The 21285-nt window shown below is 41.8% G+C and overlaps 1 protein-coding gene across 6 annotated transcripts in view; it reads left to right on the top strand.

Moving 5' to 3' along the window:
* The window catches only part of UBE3D (ubiquitin protein ligase E3D), a 110965-nt gene that overhangs the window by 27122 nt on the left and 62558 nt on the right, over positions 1-21285 (top strand). For 3 of the 6 annotated variants that reach the window (XM_077812756.1, XM_077812755.1, XM_077812759.1), the window contains exon 8: positions 5296-5465. In XM_077812756.1, coding sequence (XP_077668882.1) covers positions 5296-5465 — 170 coding nt within the window. Of the gene's footprint in view, positions 1-5295; positions 5466-6222; positions 7327-14276; positions 16027-16165; positions 16659-21285 lie in introns of those variants that run through there. The other 3 variants (XR_013345586.1, XM_077812758.1, XM_077812757.1) reach the window with 3 other exon arrangements.

The raw sequence follows: 21285 nt of genomic DNA, 5'->3' as shown, positions 1-21285 counted from the left end.
ACACAAACGTACAGCACATGGGTATGGAAAAGCAGAGCCCCCTGTCCACCGGAATGTCCCTACATGTCCTGCTGACTCATAGGTGTAACCCCTGCCTTCTCTCAATGGGTTCATTGTTTTTGTGATTGCCTTTGATAAGCGATCAGGCAGGCTGGATAGTGCTGATGCCAATCTGTGGGGGGGAGCAGGTGTTACCCGGAAGCACAGCACAAATTTGAAATGCAAATATACCATACATATTTATTACTCAATACAAGGATGATACTTACATATAAACATGATTATCATATTTAATGAATTATAACTTTTCCACTGAAACCTTCCATGGCATATCTGTAGGGCCGTACTAAATTCGCGGCTGTGAAAAAAGCGTCACAGACTGTGAAAGCTGGTCTTTTGTGTGCTTTTACCCTATACTATACAGATTTCATGGGGGAGACCGGTGTTTTTCAAATTGGGGGTCCTGACCCAATAGGGAGTTTCGGGGGGGGGAGGGGGTCGCGGTATTGCTGTCCTTACTTCTGTGCTGCCTTCAGAGCTAGGCAGCTGAAGAGCGGCGGCTGTTGGTCAGATGCCCAGCTCTGAAGGCAGCGCCCCTCCAGCACCAGCACAGAAGTAAGGGTAGCAGTACTACAATCCCCATTACAACCCCTTGCGGACCCCCTCCCCCCCCCGCCAACTCCTTTTTGGGTCAAGATCCCTACAATTACAACACCATGACATATCAGATTTAAATAGCTGAAATGGTAAAATTTGCAATTTTTAAAATCCCAAGACCATGAAATTGACCAAAATGGACTGTGAATTTGGTAGGGCCCTACATATGTGGTAAGACTTATTACAATTTTATAAAAAGAAAAGGAGTACTTGTGGCACCTTAGAGACTAACCAATTTATTTGAGCATGAGCTTTCGTGAGCTACAGCTCACTTCATCGGATGCATACCGTGGAAACTGCAGAAGACATTATATACACAGAGACCATGAAACAATACCTCCTCCCACCCCACTCTCCTGCTGGTAATAGCTTATCTAAAGTGATCATCAAGTTGGGCCATTTCCAGCACAAATCCAAGTTTTCTCACCCTCCGCCCCCCCCCCCCCCCCAACACAAACTCACTCTCCTGCTGGTAATAGCCCATCCAAAGTGACCACTCTCTTTAAAATGTGTATGATAATCGAGGTGGGTCATTTCCAGCACAAATCCAGGTTTTCTCACCCCCCCACCCCCCTCCAAAAACCACACACACAAACTCACTCTCCTGCTGGTAATAGCTTATCCAAAGTGACCACTCTCCTCACAACGTGTATGAAAATCAAGGGTGGGCCATTTCCAGCACAAATACAGGTTTTCTCACCCCCCGCCCCAATTTTATAATATTGGTATCCGTATAATACAGTGTCTCACATATTCTATACAGCATCACAGAGTCTAGGAGTCACTGCAAGTTCTTGTAACACTTCTCTTTATGTTACATATTTCTGAGGCACCTATTTCTTTCATATCTAAGTCCATCGGTCTATGTGAAATGAGTCAATCCAATTCCTACAGGATAAATGTCTTTGTTATACAAATCACGTAATTGGCTCTAATTTGCATCCTTGCTGTCATTTTGAGCAGAGTAGTGAGACTGAATGGGCATAGAAGTTGACTTACCTTACTGACCCAAATGGTGGTCCCTCTGTGTCATGCTTGTGGCACAGTAGCAGATGTTCTGGTTTAACTTGGATTTAAACTTGGAGAGTGGTCAGTTTGGACGAGCTATTACCAGCAGGAGAGTGAGTCTGTGTGTGTATGGGGGTGGGTTTTTGGAGGGGGGTGAGGGAGTGAGAGAACCTGGATTTGTGCAGGAAATGGCCTAACTTCATTATCATGCACATTGTGTAAAGAGTTGTCACTTTGGATGGGCTATCACCAGCAGGAGAGTGAATTTGTGTGGGGGGGTGGAGGGTGAGAAAACCTGGATTTGTGCTGGAAATGGCCTAACCTGACGATTACTTTAGATAAGCTATTACCAGCAGGACAGTGGGGTGGGAGGAGGTATTGTTTCATATTCTCTGTGTATATATAAAGTCTGCTGCAGTTTCCACGGTATGTATCTGATGAAGTGAGCTGTAGCTCACGAAAGCTCATGCTAAAATAAATTGGTTAGTCTCTAAGGTGCCACAAGTACTCCTTTTCTTTTTGCGAATACAGACTAACACGGCTGTTACTCTGAAACCTGTCAGTAGCAGGACTGTATGTGGAAGCTAGCACTGTTTTTTCTTAGGTTTTTATTACACAACGTGTAACCGTTCTGTTAGTACAGAGTATGTTGCTTTCCAGGGCTCTCAAATTGACACTGTTGATAAGTTCTAAATTTACTTTATTTTTTAAGTATTGCTGTAGCAGTTTTTTTCTTACCAAGTGTTAAATTCAAGGAAATTTGGGAATCCAGATACTGCATGGGGAAGAGAAAAATCTGTGTAGTATCCATAAAATAGCTGAAAGCTCAGATTGAAATTTACAAATATATTAGCCAGAAGTAACATGCATAAATGCTTAGTATCAGAACACTGAGACTGAATTTGGGACTGTTCATACAGGTCAACAGTCAGGTCAGAAATAAAATAATTAATACTGGGGAAAAGGAAAATGCTGAAAGAAAATAAATAAGTTCAGAAACTGACAGGCTTAGAAGATGCAGAAATTTCTCACATAACCAATAGTGCCTTTCCTCCAACAGTCTCAGATTTCTGCTATATAATGCATACTCAAACATCAATACAAATCTGTTTGATCTTTGCTAACATGAGACATGGTTTGACAAAGTGGTTGTAATCTGTGGCTTCTGTCCCACAGTATTACAATGTGTAAACAGAAGCACTTTTCAGATGGATCCAGCTGTCAAGTGAAACTGATTAGTAATCTCTAAAGAGGGTGCAAAAGAAACTGTGAAAGGAGTAGACATATGTTGACGGTGTATCCTCTAAGATTAGAGTGAAGGATGCTATTCGCTTTCTACTCCTGGGGTAATTCCATGCCAAAAAATTTAAAAACCTGTGCACAATCTTTTAACATTTTGCAAAATTCTGCATATTTTATTTGTCAAAATAACACAATATAATCATGCCAGTTTCAATTATTTTGTTAATTTATTTCAAAATGCCTGTCTGCAGGAGATAGGAATTCTGTGCTTGTGCAGTGGCACAGAATTCCCCCAGGAGTAATTTTCTGAAGATTCTAGGAGGACTCTAAAAGGGGAAGGGAGAACATATGTGGTGAGTTTTGGTATTTGTGAGTAAGGGACTTCTATTATCATAGAATCATAGAACTGGAAGGGACTTCAAGAGGTCATCTAGTCCAGTCCCCTTTACTCATAGCAGGACGAATATCTAGACCATCCCTGACAGGTGTTTGTCTAACCTGCTCTTAAAATCTCCAAAGGTGGAGATTCCACAACCTGCCTAAGCAATTTATTCCAGTGCTTAACCACCTAACAGTTAGGAAGTTTTTCCTAATGTCCGGCCTAAGCAGCCCTTGCTGCAATTTAAGCCCATTGCTTCTTGTCCTATCCTCAGAGGTTAAGAAAAACAATTTTTCTCCCTCCTCCTTGTAGTAACCTTTTACGTATTTGAAAACTGTTATCATGTGTTGTCTTAGTCTTAGTCTTTTCCAGACTAAACAAACCCAGTTTTTTCAGTCTTCCCTCATAGGTCATGTTTTCTAGACCTTTAATCATTTTTTGTTGCTCTTCTTTGGATTCTCTCCAATTTGTCCACATCCTTCCTAGAGCAAAACTCAGTACAATTAACTAGTGTATAACGCATGTCTCCTCTTTCCCTGTCTCCTCCTGAGACATCTTTGAGAGTGTGTCTCATTCCTTCTTTGCAAAAGCCTTGCTACGGTTTTCTAATACTGGGCTTCTGACAACCTGCAATAGTTGTGATCAGTTATATCAAATAGTAAGTGTTATCTGATGTGAACAAACCTGTTAGCAGGGGCTGCAATAAGCCTATCACCAAACTTAATTTAACTTGTCTTAATCTAAGGTCACCCAGGTCTCCAAAAGCAAAAGGCTAGCACGAACTAACCAATAGCAGCACTTTATTCCTACTTTTATAAGTGCACTAGATACTGTTTATAAGAGTCCAAAGATACATCAAAGTGAATGTTAAAAGCAACTAAGAAAAGAATCCTATTAAACTTGCCTGCCAATTCAAAGAGCAGCTAGGTCTTTGGGGAAAAAGAATTGGAATTGGGACAGTACAAAGTAATACGTTTAATGAGTGACATACAAAGCAAACTGAAATAATATGCTCAAAGAGAGCGAAAAAATTCTATTAGCTCACTTGTGAAAGATAATTCCATTTTGGCAACTCATGTTTCTCTACTACCACAGCCAAGTGAATAAATGAAGAAAAGGGGAGAGACAGGAATGGTTTTGTACTGTGCCTAGCACAACAGTGCTTTATCTTGTTTGGGGCCTTGGGGTAACACAACACAAACATTCAGTGATTGGATTAATAATAATAATAATAATACAGTGAAAAGAATTGAGATTTCTCAAAACTTTCCTTTAATATAGACTTCTAGCACTTTTGTGCCAGCAATTAGTATGGAGAAACCTGATTCCCATTATCAGCTCTTTTTGTTAGTTTTATTTTCCAAATAAGTGTTGGCTAGAGCCTTTGCCACTCTTGTTAATTAGGCCTGTCTCATCGTTAGTAAACTCTAATGTACTGCGCATTCCCTCTCTGTTTGTTTTAGCTCTATCCAATCTGTTTTAAATACTCTCGCTGCCTCTCATTCCTTAGCTTTTCCAGTGGGAAATCTCTCAACTGCCGTCCTGTCTTCAGGACTTGACTGTTTCAGCACCATTTGCTTGACACATCACTGAAATATAAAATTAGAAAAATCATCCATTAGCTACTGGAGCAATAGTGTTTTGCTGGCTGTTTTTTTTCTAGCAGAGGGAACATGCTACTGCCACAAAGGAAATGCAGATTCACAGTTCTGTTGCTCCTAACACGGATCACAAGAAATTCTGCATCATTTATACATCCCTTGATTTATCTCCACTGGAGCTTACACCACTTTGAACACTTAAGATTATTTAACATAACATGCTAATTCACATCCATTAAAGATTTGTTAGAATATAGTTTTAAATTGTCATGCGCTAGTAAACATCAGGCTTCATGATTTATGTGGCCTAATGTCACCTACTCATAGCAGGTCAGGTTTAAATCCGGAGTAACAGAACAAGTTCAAGCTGCTGGTGTATTCTATAAATAAACTATTGTCTATCCACAGATGTGGCTTTTAAATTCTGACACTTTATTGGTGGAATCTATGGGAAATTCAGCATCCAGCAGTGTTTTTACATTTTTTGAAGATAATTTGAGGCCTGATTCCAGGTCTTCAGGCACATGGAATGCAGTCAAAGTTCTTTATCATCCCTGCATTAAAAACAGGAATAAGGAGTAAGTATCAACTCTTCTTCTATTAAGTTCCGTTCTTTGTTTGGGTTCACAGTCCATAACAACAGTGTTTCTCTAATGAGCCTTCTAGGTACACTTTAGATCTGGGCTGGGGAACCTTTTTTCTATTGGGCTACTGGCCCACAGGAAAAATCAGTTGCTGGCCACACACAGCCCTGCAATGTGAGGGGAGGTGATGGGGCTTCCCTGAGGCTCTGGGGTGGGGTTAGAAACGAGGGGCTCAGGATATGGGAGGGGGCTCTGGGCTGGTGCAGGAGGTTGGGGTGCTGGAGGGGGTGAGGGCTCCGGCTGGGGCTGTGGGCTCTGGGGTGGGGCTGGGGATGAGGGGTTTGGAGTGCGGGAGCAGGCTCAGGGCTGGGGCAAGGGGTTGGGGAGCACGGTCTGGGAGGATGTTTGCTTGCGGCTCCAGCCCCGCCAGGGGGAGCGGCGAGGTCTGGCAGCATGGAGACTTGCTGAGGGCCGGATGAAATGAAGCAGTGGCCCGGATCTGGCCCACAAGCTGTAGGTTCCCCACCCCTGTGTTAAGCCAATGAGAATCTGGTGACTAAATTCCTGCACCCCACTTTGAAAATGTAGGGGCCAGAATTGCATTATTAATTGAGCTACATTAGTATTACAATATAGGTACCTAATTGTTTTGCCTTGATGAAGCATAATATGCTCTATTTTTCATGGTTCCTTTTTCATGTTAACTAATCGTACACACGCAGAGCCTGATTCTCTCCCTGGCTTCCACCAGCAGAAGCTGGAAGGACCCAGGATGTGAGTTCCAAGAAATGGAAAGTCTACCTGAAGCTAGACAAACACACTGGCACAAGATGTCCACAAACTGCTGCGACATTTGGGGGCCTGGAACTAGCTAGTACAGCTCATAAAGTGTGAAAAGCTGACCAGGGCAGGGGCAGGGCAAACACAACATATGTCAGTTCAGCACATCTCTTTAGTATCCTCCACCTGTACGACTCCTGTGGTGTCCTGCCCAGAATTTAAAGCTGCTCTCCCCTGGGAAGAATGCCTGTCGGATGGCAGTGGTGATACTTCTGCCTGTCCTTACCTGGTGGCAATCCCACCCCCTCTGTGCAATTTGCACTTTGAAATTTTCATCCATCTGTTGCAGCTTCAGTGTTAACCCTTTGCGCTGAAACGATGCCTTGTTATGCGTATGGTCTGTTAAAGTCCTCTATTTTTAAGCCAAGAGATCCTCAATTCCACATGCTTTTCCTGCAATAGTTACAGTAAACAAGCACGCTGATGACCTAAATATGCATGAGCAACATATGTAAAAATATAAATGTGTAAGGATACCACTTCATATTCTTGCTAAATAGTAAATTAGGAGTAGATTATTTAGTAATGTGAAAGAGTTTTACAATTAAGTGCTTTTCAAATATCATTTTACAAGTTCTCTGTGTGTGTGTGTGTGTGTGTGTAATTGTAACTTGCTTTGAATCTAATGGTAAGATTCTTTTTTTTTAAGTTCAAACTGAATGCTGTACACTTGGTTTTTCTTGGATATGTCCAAGTCTACTAGAGTTTTCATAAAGAAAACATTTGACTTCTGCAGGCTCTGAAGTGTCAATTATGGAAGAAAAACACTGCCAGAGTAATATTTAGTTAAGGCTGCAATCACGCTTTTAATAACATCATTTTATATTTAAGCCTGTAACGGTGGTGGATAAAGTTGCTAGAATATTTACATTCACCAATTGCTTCGGTGTTTGCACAGCTGATGGAATAGGATTTGTTGGGTAATTCGTCTTTCATCTATTGGCTCTATGATGGTAGAGCAGAAAGCATATATGAATAGTGGTTTGGGTTTGTTTTTTTCCCCCTTAAACTCTTGAGGAAAAAAAGTGGTGGATTAAATAGGTGTTATAAAACTTACCAGAAAATATCATATCTTGTGATCATATTTTATAAAAGAAAAATATGAACCTCTCAAAAACTTGTGAGAATTTGTGATATATATCATGGTATTTCCACTGATTGTATAGAGACTGCATTCCCAAATATACATAAAACAATTCAAATACTGAATATTTTGAACATACTCTTCCACCTAATTCATAGAAAGAATGCTCAAATGCTGTGAGCAGTGCTTATTTGTGGAGGAGAAATCGTTTTCCTACAGAGTGATGTGATGCTAATTAAAATTATTAATGCAGAAGGTATTAGAAAATATATTGCTGTGTGTGATATAGAGGCTACTTAGTGGCCCTAAATCTCTGTTATAGTAGTCTCACGTATACTGCTGAAACTTCAAATGAGGAATACTGCTGGAATCGGTGCAATTTCTCAAAACAGAAGAAATTGTATATCAATGACTTGAAAACTTGAAGTAGTAGATATTGGATTTTCAGCAGATTTTCATTTTTTATTCTGTATCAAAGAGAAGATTTATCTCCCTTGGCTTAATGCATAGATAACAGCCGTATATACTTAATCACTTGCAGTTTGGATACATTGATATCCAAATCCTATTGTGGATTGTTTACAAAATCAAGAATGCACATCATTTAGGGATGCAGAGGCAAAGAGAAATGTCAGAATTTAGAAAAGAGGGAGGTTCTTTTCTGTCAAAGGCTCCATCACAGAACTTTATTTGAGGCCTTACTGCCAGGAGTATGTGCAAGTGTCTCTCTTTCTCTAGTGGATTGGGTATAAAGTCTATTTCCAAAGATTAATTAGCATTTATCTTTGGGATTATTCAGAGTACATCTACACAGCCCAACAAAACAAAACACAAGCTCTTGTGGCAGCAAGTCTGAGAGCCGGGGTCAACTGACTCGGGCTTGAATTGCAGGGCTAAAAATAGCAGTGTAGACATTCAGGCTGGGTCTGGAGTGCCGAAACCGTTGAGGATCTCAGACCCCAGGCTCCAGCCCAAGCCCAAACATGTACACTGCTATTTGTGGCCCCACAGTGTGGACCAAAATTAGTTTTCCCTGGCTCTGAGACTTGCTGCCATAGGGCTTTTGGTTTTGTTTTGTTTTGTTTTGTTTTTCTGTGTTGATGTACCCTCAGATAGGCATGACTGAGATCTTGGAAAGCACACTCTGACTCACCTGTCAGAAACATCAAGCGCAGCAAGAAGATGAGAGGGGTAACAATTTATCTAATTTATCTTCCCTATTAGAACATTTGGTTTAGTTTTTTTAAAAAAGTATATGTGATGTCAGCAACTATAACTAGCACAGTCCATTTATGGGTCTGGTGTCTGAAGATCTCCCTGTATTTTTTTTTTTTTTTTTGAGCTGCTCAGTACTTAGGAATGTTACCTTTTTACTATCATTTTTCTCCTCTTAGCATGAGTTGAAATCAGAAGAACTTGGCTTATGTGAGCATGTGACTAATTGCCCTTCAGAAACCATGCAACAAAACGTATAAACCTAACTACCTTCTCAACATCTCTCCTTATTCAGATTTTCAAGGGATATTACTATGACCTTATTGCTTGTCTTTTTCTTGTCTGAAGACTTCAGATTCCCTCTGCTTTGTCATCTTTTGTGCTAACTGCTCCAATTAAAATATTTTTAACACACACAAGAAAAACATGTCTGTTTTCCTCCGTCCATAAACAGGAATTCTGAAATACTCTTTGTTTCAGTCTCATACTTAACATCTCTCACTGGTGCAAAAGAACTGTTGCATGATGTAGACCAGGATTGTTCTCATATGCTGTAGCCCTTTTCATGTATGTGGTATCCCAGAGTGTTCTCTAGAGCAGTGAATTACACACCGGTTGTTCGACTCTGTAGTCCTGAAGCTTGGAATGTGTGGCTCAGGACTACTCTGGCTCAGCTGTTCGAATGTGGTACTGTCTGAGCCTTTTAGGGGCACTGTGACCCGTTCCTCATCCAGTCATTTTTTGCTACATCTCCCTACTTGGAGCTTCCAGGACAAGCATGAAAATTGGCTATATATAAATATGGGAAACAAACTGCAATGACTTAGCTAATGCTTTCACATCTACTGATGATAAGCACTACATAAGAGGTACTGTTATAATATTAGTACTCCCAGTCATTCAAGTGTGTCTGGAGACCTGTGGTTTTGTTCTAAGTTGACTAGTATTTTACTTGCAACTGGCAGGTTTATAATAATTTGCACTTATATAGCACTGTAAAGGCAGGTAACTGTGTCCTGGTAATTGGCTGTAGGATTTATTGTATGCAGTCGTGGTCTACTATGTACCCGGGAATCAGTCATCCCCAACTGTTTTCTTTAACGATTTGCAGATAAGATGAAGAAACTGTCCCCTGAATAAGTTGTACTCAAACTTCTTTGTATGACATTTGTTTTGTTTTTTTGCTTTTGCTTTTAAAAACAGTTTGGCACAAATGTTCTTGAAAAATAAAATGAAGAGGGGAAAAAAGAAAATCTTTTCTTTCTTTTCTACTCACGTTGCTAAAAATTAAGAATAATTGGGAATAAAATCTACAGCTTTTGTGTTTAGCAACAGTGCGCCAACTCATCTAAATTAGACATTAGTGGTTCACTTATGGTTTATTTCTTAAAATGTTGATTTGAAAGAGTATACTGCGGGAGAACTCCATGAATACAGAGATGAACAGCATTGGGACGTACGAGTTAAACAGCAGTATATTTTTATTTGCTCAGCATTGTGTTTTGGTTTCTGCTGATCTGAATAAAGTAGCCATTGAGGCCATAGTCTGAAAATAAATAATATGGAATACATAATAGAGGGAGACTGTTGAATGAGATTTGCTGGTTGTTGGGAGGGCTGTCTACTTAAATAAATATAATATAAAAGTGAGAAAAAGCTCACTTGCCAGTGTAGTACCTTCATAAGAGGAATTTTTTAGTTCTAACTAGACTACAGAGCCTAGAAATGTTTCTTCTCTTCTCTTCCCATTTTAGTTCTTGGGCTGTTTTTATGAGGCAATCTTGGAGCCCAATTATGATCCTATTGAAATCTGTATAGGATACTCTGCAAGAAAAGGACTGTTCTCAGTGGTAGCTGATGACAGAACAAGGAGTAATGGTCTTAAGTTGCAGTGGGGGAGGTTTAGGTTGGATATTAGGAAAAACTTTTTCACTAGGAGGGTGGTGAAACACTGGAATGCGGTACCTAGGGAGGTGGTGGAATCTCCTTCCTTAGGTATTTTTAAGGTCAGGCTTGACAAAGCCCTGGCTGGGATGATTTAGTTGGGGATTGGTCCTGCTTTGAGCAGGGGGTTGGACTAGATGACCTCCTGAGGTCCCTTCCAACCCTGATATTCTATGATTCTATGAAAAGTAACAGAATTAAAAACAAAGTACCTCTCCTCTTTCCACTACTTTGAGTGACTTTATGCTTATCCATTCACTACATGCTTTCCAGTTACCTTATACAGAAATCCTGCCTAAGCAAAAACATTTATACATGTGTGACGGTGTAATCTGCTATCAACAGCAATAGTGCCTAGTTGTCAGCCTATCCCACCACCTGTCATGGCTGTTGGAGGGTTTGAAAGATCCTATAGGAAGATAGGGATAGTGAGAGAGCAGCTTCAGGACCGAATAGTGCTTGGAGAGGGAATCCTGTTCCTGTATGTTTAAGGGCCCAGTGTCAGGAGCCTTGCACAGAGGGTGGGGCAAGCCTCCCCTCTCACCCTATGAATTGGGAAGGAGTTGGGAGAAAGTGGAACAGCATAAAGCTGCCTCCTCCCTCATAGTGGGGCAGACACTGACAGGAGAAGGCTGGCGTGATGAACCTTTGAGATTGGAAGGCTAGATGGAAAGGGTGTTTAGCTGAAGGGAGCGGGCAAAAATCTTGCAGCTGATTAACCTAAGGCAGATGGCCTGAGAGACACTCCTCTTTCTGGAGCTGGAGTTTATGGGGAAACTCCTGCAAAGGATGGAAAGAGAGATTATTCTAAGGCCAGGTCTACACTACAGATGTTAAAGCGACACAGCTATATTGCTTCGGCTGTAGCGCAATAGTGTAGTCACTTTGTGCATCAACGGAAAGGGGTTTTCCCTTGCTGCAGTTAATATCACTCTGAGAGGCAGTAGCTAGGACGACAGAAGAATTTTACCTTTGACCTATCCACATCTATGGTGGGACTTAGGTTGACTAACTGTGGTGCTCAGGGTGCAAATTTTTTACAACCTTGAGTGACGTAGCTAGATGGATCTAATTTTTAAGTGTAGACCCGGCTTAAGACAAAGAGGTCCAAGCCACAGCCCCAGTCCCAGAAAGAGGGATAAGGGGAAACTCCTGTTGAGAGGAGAGAGAGACTGACTATATTAAGGCAAGGGGCAGAGAAAACTGGTAGAAATTACAATCCTGCTGCTGCAGAGAAGAACCTGAGACTGACTTTTAGGAAACGCTTCCATACCTGGCCTCAGGAGAAGCCGTGATGAACCACAAAGTCAAGGTGAAGGCCACAGAATCTGCAGATCTTGTGAAGTTGCAGGCCTGGATTCTCCTAGCTCTTCCCCGGACCAAGAGGAGAATCATGGATGTCAAGAATAAAAGAAGCAAAGACCTGATAGAGACTGGGATTGAAAGCCATTAGATCTTGTTTACTATTTTTTGGACTTTTTGGGTAACCTCTAGGAAGGGGAATGGACTGAGCAGTGGAACGGTTGGAGGGCTAGGCCATGGACAGCAGACTGTTGTAGCACCAGAACCAACTAATGGGGGTGCTAGACTCAGAGAACCCTTGCAATGCTGAACCTGGATGCTAGGAGGCCCTCTGGAGGTGAGAGGTGTGATTATAGCACATAAGCCCTCAGGGATGGAATTGAATTTTTAGTTTGCTCCTTTAGATTTGTAACCTCATAGCTCTTCCTATTAAAGTTTAGAAGCCAAAATTATTGCTCTGGTCCAGAGGTGCTGAAACAGTTTTTATAAGCAGGGGTTCTGAGAGCCATTGAACCAAATTGTAAACCCTGTATGTAATGGAAACCACTTCAAGCCGGAGGGGTGGCTGCACCCCCAGGACCCCTAGTTCCAGCACCTAGGCTCTGGTCTAGCTTCTCTCAAGGAGCTTGTTTCTTTGCTGGTTTAGAATGTTTGTCCTTTCTCTTTAATTGTATGACATGGATACATTGAAAAGTAGTGTGGCAACAGAAAACTTAATATTTTCCTTCTAATTGTTTGTAGTGTCGTTAGTCAGGGATGAGGTCTCCTTGTATTGGTACTGTACAAACACATCGGAAGACATAGCTCCTACCCTGAAGAGCTTTGTCAAATTTGTATTATTATTTAATACTCTGGATTTGAATTTAAGGTTTCAAATAATTAATTTGCTAATCCAGGCCAAGAATTTACTGATCTTCTAGAAAAGTATTTGTTCCAAGACACAGTTAGATGCTCAAATACCAGTGGGTATTGTAATACTTTTATTCTGTCTTTTTCAGCAAATTCATCTCATTGTGCATTTTTTTTGCAGACAATACTGTCTAGTATCTAAATCCCATGTTATATTTTTCAGGGAATATTCTTCCATCATTAATGGCGGTTAGGCAAGGAAATCTCTTGTGTATCAATGAGAGAATAAATCCCTGTAAGTTAATAGTAGAACAGTTGCCAAAAATTAAATTCATTTTAATTTTCATTGCATGTACTTTGCTAATGAAAGTTGACCAGAATAATAGTATATTTTATCTCTAATGGTTAGTAGGGAGGAAGGTAAAACATTTGTTAACTAATTCATTATGTGAAAGGATTCACTAAAAGCCTCCTTTGTCTAAAGAAGAAGAAGAAGATGAGTAAGAGAGAAGGAAGATCTTGTTAAGATACTGGACTGGGATGCAGTTCATTTCTCTGGCGAAATCACTTAATCTTTGTGTCTCAGTCCTCCATCTGTAAAATGAGCATAGAGACTTCCTTTCTGTTTTATCTATTCAGATTGTGAGCTCTTCTGAGCACAGACTATCTTTACTGGGGCCTTTATGAGCTACTTTTACACAGATAATAAGTCTGTTGAAATTACTTACACAGAAAAGATGTGCCATCATTTCTTCCTACCACCTACGAAAAGAGTATTAAAAATGCTCTTGAGTCTTCTTGGAGAAGCATGTTTTGTACCTTCATTCTGATCCTTTCTTATTCAGGTATTTATTAATGAAGGGTATAGAATCATAGAATATCAGGGTTGGAAGGGACCTCAGGAGGTCATCTAGTCCAACCCCCTGCTCAAAGCAGGACACATTCCCCAATTTTTGCCCCAGATCCCTAAGTGGCCCCCTCAAGGATTGAACTCACGATCTTGGGTTTAACAGGCCAATGCTCAAACCACTGAGCTATCCTTTCCCCCAGGTATGTTATTATGTGGATGTTCTTCACCTTCCTCTCAGCAAGGCTCTTTCTCATAAATATTTGCTGTGAAAATGGAAGAGGTTTTCCTGTGGAGTAATAGGTTGTTGGCAAATAACATCTTATGCAAACTGCCTAGCTGCTGAGAGTAATAATGTTAAACAGTGTTGAAGTTAAAGGGTTATCAAAAATACATGAAGAAAACTGAAAAAATGAAGTTAGCGATGTCAGTTTGACCACGAGCTGGTTTTAGAAAATGGTTTTTGAATGAATGGGTACAGTTAGAGAAAATTACAACTTTCTCTTTACAGATGTGTGCTGGAAAAAGTTTCATGGTCAAAAAGTTGTTGATATTTTTACTTTCTATTTCTAGCATATATTTAAAATACCTTTGAATTGTTTACTGCTCTGGCATTGATACTGTATCCCCTTTTTTACTGTGTTCTTTTAGCATTATTGTCTGTTTCTCTCAATAGTCTAACCGTGACTTCTAGAAATTGTACTAATGCATGTGGTTTTATTAGCTTCAGAGGAGCACCATGAGCTAGAATACTGAGGCCTGGTCTACACTACGAGTTTGTCTGATTTAGCAGCGTTAAATTGAATTAACCCTGCACCCATCCACACAACGAAGCCATTTCTTTCGACATAAAGGGCTCTTAAAACCAGATTTCTGTACTCATCCCCAATGAGGGGATTAGCGCTGAAATCGACATCGCTGTTTTGAATTAGGGTTAGTGGGAACGCAATTTGAAGGTATTGGCCCTTGGGAGCTATCCCACATGCACCATTGTGACCGCTCTGGACAGCACTCTGAACTTGGACGCACTGGCCAGGTGTACAGGAAAAGCCCCGGGAACTTTTGAATCTCATTTCCTGTTTAGCCAGGCGAGCTCATCAGCACAGGTGACCATGCAGTCCCAGAATTGAAAAAGAGCTCCAGCATGGACCGAATGGGAGGTACTGGATCTGATCGCTGTATGGGGAGAGGAATCCGTGCTATCAGAACTATGTTCCAAAAGGCGAAATGCCAAAACATTTCAAAAAAATCTCTGAGGCCATGAGGGACAGAGGCTACATCAGGGACGCAACACAGTGCCATGTGACACTTAAGGAGCTCAGACAAGCGTACCAGAAAACCAAAGAATCAAACAGACGCTTCCGGGACAGAGCCCCAGACATGCCGCTTCTATGCTGAGCTACATGCAATTTAGGGGTGGGGGGCCGCCACCACCACTCCATCCCTGTCCGTGGACTCCGATGATGGGGTACTCTCCGCCATGCCTGAGGATTTTGCGGATGAGGAAGATGAGGAGGAGGATGAGCTTGAGGAGAGCACACAGCACACCATTCTCCCCGACAGCCCGGATCTTTTTCTCACCCTGACTGAAATATCCTCCCAACCCCAAAGAAGCTGGAGAAGGGACCTCTGGTGAGTGTACCTTTTTAAATATAATACACGTTATAAAAGCAAGCATTTTTTAATGATTAAGTAGCCCTGAGGACTTGAGTGGCATTCGTGGCCAGTACAGCTACTGGAAAAGTCTGTTAACGTGTCTGGGGATGGAGCGGAAAGCCTCCAGGGACATCTCCATGAAGCTCTCCTGGAGGTACTCTAAAAGCCCTTGCAGAAGGTTTCTGGGGAGAGCAGCCTTATTCCGTTCTCCATGGTAAGACACTTTACCACGCCATGCTAGTAGCAAGTAATCTGGTATCATTGCATGGCAAAGCCTGGCAGCGTATGGTCCCGGTGTTTGCTGGCATTCAAGCAACATCCGTTCTTTATCTCTCTGTGTTATCCTCAGGAGAGTGATATCGTTCATGGTAACCTGGTTGAAATAGGGGAATTTAATTAAGGGGACATTGAGAGGTGGCCGTTCCTACTGGGCTGTTTGCCTGTGGCTGAAAAGAAATCCTCCCCGCAGTTAGCCACACGGTGGGAGGGGGAGGAGGGCATTGGCGCTGAGTTCGCATTTGGCTAGCAAGGATCTTCCCTGATACCAGCCACGCGGTGGGGGAAGGGGTAAAGTGATCATCCCAGAGAATTGGGTGAGTGGGGGGTTAGTTTGGTTTCTGCTGCTGCACGTTAACAGGAAAACCGCAGCACTAAATGGCCAACTCAACATGCTTTGCTTGGTATGGGAAAGGAGGGGGCTGCTGTTATGAAGGTTGCAGAAGCCGAAAGACTATGGCTTGCCATGGCCGCCTGCAAGCCGAATTCTGTTGCCCGGCCCTGCGTGTGGGATCTCTAACACCAAAGCCGCAGGCACTCAATAGAAGATGCAAAATGCGACCTTGTACCAAAATCTCATGTGCTATGTAATGTGAATAGTGCTGTTCACCATAAAAGAGTGTAGCCATTGTTCTGTAAAATGTATCTTTTTAAATACTTCACTCCCTTTTTTTCTTCCAGCAGCTGCAAATGTTTCAAGCCTCCCTCCTCCATCCCAAAGGCTATCTCAGATAAGGCAGCGAAGAAAACGCCCGCGTGATGAATTGTTCTCTGAGCTCATGCAGTCGTCCGGCACTGACAGAGCTCAGCAGAATGTGTGGAGGGACACAATAGCAGAGTACAGGAAAGTGGCCGATGAACGTGAGGAAAGGTGGCGGCAGGAAGATCAAAGGAGGCATGAGGAAATGCTAGGGCTACTGCGGGATCAAACAGACATGCTCCGGTGTCTGTTGGAGATTCATGAACGGCAGCAGGATCACAGACTGCCGCTGCAGCCCCTGCTTAACCGCCCTCCCTCCTCCCCAAGTTCCATAGACTCCTCACCGAGATGCCCAAGAACACGGCGCGGGGAGGCTCCAGGCACCCAACCACTCCACCCCAGTGGACAGCCCAAGCAACATAAGGCTGGCATTCAAGAAGTTTTAAAGTGGCCTTTTCCTACCCTCCTCCCATATCCCACCTGGGCTACCTTGTGAGTTATCTCCTTATTTTTATAATCAATTAATAAAGAATACATTTTTTAAATGATAATGACTTTATTTCCTTTGCAAGCAAGTTGTGATCAAAGGGGGGAGGGCGCGTGGCTTACAGGGAATTTAGAGGCAACCATGGGGGCGGGTTTTCATCAAGGAGAAACAAACAGAAGTGTCACACAGCACCCTGGCGAGTCGTGAAACTGGTTTTCAAAGCTAATTTGATGTGCAGCGCTTCCTGCTGTGCTCTTCTAACCGCTCTGGTGTCTGGCTGTGCGTATTCAGCGGCGAGGTGATTTGCATCAACCTCCCACCCCACCATAAACGTCTCCCCCTTACTCTCACAGAGATTGTGGAGCACATAGCAAGCAGCAATAACAATGGGAATATTGGTTTTGCTGAGGTCTAACTGAGACAGTAAACTGCGCCAGCAACCCTTTAAACGTCCAAATGCACACTCTACCACCATTCTGCACTTGCTCAGCCTATAGTTGAATAGCTCCTTACTACTGTCCAGGGTGCCTCTCTATGGCTTCATGAGCCAGGACGTTAATGGGTAGGCTGGGTCCCCAAGGATAACTATTGGCATTTCAACATCCCCAACAGTTATTTTCTGATCTGGGAAGTAAATCCCTTCCTGCTGCCGTTTAAACAGACTAGAGTTCCTGAAGACTCGAGCGTCATGAACCTTTCCCGGCCATCCCATGTTGATGTTGGTGAAACATCCCTTGTGATCCACCAGTGCTTGCAGCACCACTGAAAAGTACCCCTTGCGGTTTATGTACTGGCTGCCCTGGTGGTCTGGTCACAAGATAGGGGTATGCGTTCCGTCTATAGCCCCACCACAGTTAGGGAATCCCATTGCAGCAGAGCCATCTGGTATGACCTACACATTTCCCAGAGTCACTACCTTTGATAGCAGCAGCTCAGTGATTGCGTTGGCTACTTGCATCACAGCAACTCCCACAGTAGATTTGCCCATTCCAAATTGATTCCCGACTGACCGGTAGCTGTCTGGCGTTGCACGCTTCCACAGGGCTATTGCCACTCGCTTATGAACTGTGAGGGCTGCTGTCATCTTGGTATTTTTGTGCTTCAGGGCAGGGGAAAGCAAGTCACAAAGTTCCATGAAAGTGCCCTTACACATGCAAAAGTTTCGCAGCCACTGGGAATCATCCCAAACCCGCAACACTATGCGGTCCCACCAGTCTGTGCTTGTTTCCCGAGCCCAGAATCAGCTTTCCACGGCATGAGCCTGCCCCAGTAACACCGTGATCTCCAAATTGCTGGGGACCGCGCTTTCAGAGAAATCTGTGTTCATTTCCTCATCACCACGCTGCCGTCGCCTCCTCGCCTGGTTTTTCAGCTGCTGGTTCTGCATAAGCCGCACGATAATGCGCGAGGTGTTTACAATGGTCATAACTGCTGGGGTGAGCTGAACGGGCTCCATGTTTGCTGTGCTATGGCGTCTGCTCAGGCAATCCAGGGAAAAGGGCGCAAAATGATTGTCGTCTGTTGCTTTCACGGAGGGAGGGAGAGAGGGTTGACTGACGACATTTACCCGTAACCATCCATGACAAATTTTTGGCCCCATCAGGCATTGGGAGCTCAGCCCAGAATTCCAGTGGACAGCAGGGACTGTGGGAACTGTGGGATAGCTACCCACAGTGCACCGCTCAGAATGTCAACGCTTGCCACGGTACTGTGGACTCTCACTGCCGAATTAATGTGGTTTGTGTGGACGCATGCATTCATTCATGCATTCAATCTGTTCCCAAAAATCGACTTCTGTAAAATTGGAGTACTTTTGTAGTGTAGACATGGCCTGAGTTTGTGGCTGAAAGCCAGGAACTCCTGAATTCCAGTAGTATCACTACAATGTTATTATTACATCAAGATGCATGTGCTGTAATTTAAAATTTGTATTGTGACTGCTGGGTTTCAGGATGTTGATTTCTTTCTTTTATTTATTCTGAGAAGGCTACTTCCATCTGGATATCTTGATAATGAGAAAACAGAAATTTGCTCCATTTTCTCACTTTACTTCCAATTAGTCTTCATCAACTGGGGTATAGTTATTTGTGAAACAGTTTTCTTATTTATTCTAATAGCTTTCAGAAATCACTGTACAGTAATTCACCTCTTTGAAGGTTCTAAAGTGAGTTCTAATTCAGTCTGAGTCCTGTTATTTAAATTCTATAATATTGCACAAGTTTTTCCTTTTGAGCACCAGGAGTAGAATGTCTGCCTGCATTCCTTCAGTAGCTCTACTTGCAGAAAATGAGGTAAACTGACAAATGACTGACTTATTGAGCAAGGATCTTCATTCTTTTTTATTTTTGGAACCATGCATTAGTTACAGTATGTATTTCCACCCCTGAAATCAGGATAATTATCTTTTTACTGACTTCCTTGTAAAGCGCTATGAGATCTGCAGATGAAAAGTGCTGTAGAAAAGCTTATGTATTATGATTTTGTTGCTTTGATTTCTTTCTGTCAAATTTTAACTAGGTTCAGTAATGTTAGTATCACAAATTAAAGGGAAGAAGATTGTTGGGACAAAATCTTGAGGACCATTTGTAGAGAGTGGCATTTCCATGTCCACTGTGTCAGGTCTGGCCTTGTTTATACTTCCGGCTAAATTGGCACTGCTGTGATTGATGCAGTGGTGTCGATTTAGCAGGTCTGGTGAAGACCAGCTAAATTGATGGCTGAGCTCTCTCCTGTCAACATTTGTACTTCACCTCCCCAAGAGGCGGAAAATAAGTTGGCAGGAGAGTATCTCCTGTCCACATAGCATGGTGCAGACAACGCTGTAACTCGACCTAAGTTACGTCGACTTCAGTTACATAACTGAAGTAGCGTACCTTAGGTTGACTTACAGCATTAGTGTCAACCAGCCGTTGGAGAGGGAGCGTGGTCTGGTTGATTGCTAGGCTAGGAGCTAGGAACTCATATTGTAATGCCAGCTTTGGTACTGTTTTGCTGTGTGGCATTAGGATAGTCACTTAGAGTAAGATTTTCAAAGGCAGCGAAGCCTGTTTTCAAAAGTGACTTAAGCATTTAAACTCATTGAAAGTCAATGGGACTTAGACTCCTAAGTTTCTAGGTCACTTTTGAAAACAGGACTTAGAGTCCTAAGTCACTTAGGTGGTGTTGAAAATTTTACCTTCTGTATGCCTATATCCAAATCTGTATATTAGGGGATGTTCATACAGTACATTATTACTCATCTCACTAGATACTGTGACTAACTGTTTGGCCTGGGCTTTGAAAATATAAAAGACAATATACATTTTAATTATTATTCTAAAAATAATATTGTGACTGCTACCTTGCTGAATCATTTATTGTATGCTAATCTTACTAGAAAAAAGATATGCTATCAAGATTTCCTATCAAAGCAAGATTTTATCTCACTATATATGGCAGAACAAAAATGCTATTCATTCTTCTTTATAATATCCCTTATCGTTCTTCCTTACTAATACATATGGTTTAGAGATTATTATATTCTAAATGAAACATCTTAATTTAAGTAAGCACAGTTTGATCGCCTCTCATGTCACTAAGTTTAGTACTATGGCTTTTTTTGTCATTAGCGTCAGAATTTGGGATAGGAGAAGTGTAAAGTAGGATGGAAAATATAGTGAAGAAAAAACTACATAACCATTGGTCACTGCTAGGATGTTAATTTAAAATCTGTTGTCTAAAGCACCTGCAACATCAGTAGTTAAGTCTACAATCATACTAAAAACTTAGAGTGAAAAATGGACTTTGGATCCTAAACCCTAAATTGATACTGGTTATGCTAGTCAGTTTCCTTAGTGACTATTTTGGAGAAATTTTTGTTTGCTGGTCTTCCAGCAATCTGCCCATGTGACATCTGTATATAGATATTTATTCCACATTATTAACAAAACTGCTTTTTGAGGGCCCAAATGATTTAAATGTGACAATGATGTTATTACGTCAAGGGTACTTTTATAATTGTAATTTATATAGTTGTGAGCCAAGAGATAGTAGCTTGTAGTATACTCATAAGCTTACAGTTTGTGGGTGTTTGCAGCTAGATATATGGACTTTGTTTCACATATGGCAACTGTAAATACATAACTCCAATAATATCATCCAAATAGCAATATCTAGGTAACAGAGTTTGATAGCTGAATCATTTAACGAGTGTAGAGAATAAAATAAAACTTGCCTTTAATTATATTACATGTTCTATAAATCTGTTAGGCAGACTGCTGACTGAACTATTCAAAGCTCAACTCTTGATTTACAGAACCCCAAAATACTGCCCAGTTCTAAATTAATCAATATTTGTTATTTCTATTGTATTCAACTCCCAGAGGCTGCATAAACTAATGCTACTTGTATTGGCAAAATAATTTGTTTGCTTTTAATTTCTGTATCAATAAGGCAAAGTGGGGAATTGGGAGAATGGCAGATGCTGTACGACTTCAGTCTGATCACAGCTAATTTCAGAAGTTGTTTAGGGAATGATTCCATTCGTTCACTACATTTTGTGTGGGAATGCTGCTGTTGTATGATGATGTTTGTTTATTTGGAAAGTCACATTAATCTAGGATACAAAGTAGGCCT

This window comes from Eretmochelys imbricata, chromosome 3 (genome assembly GCF_965152235.1).
Source record: "Eretmochelys imbricata isolate rEreImb1 chromosome 3, rEreImb1.hap1, whole genome shotgun sequence".
Classification (NCBI taxonomy): domain Eukaryota; kingdom Metazoa; phylum Chordata; order Testudines; family Cheloniidae; genus Eretmochelys; species Eretmochelys imbricata.
The sequence above is the reverse complement of the archived record's forward strand: the minus strand, read 5'-3'. Positions and strand labels throughout refer to the sequence as shown.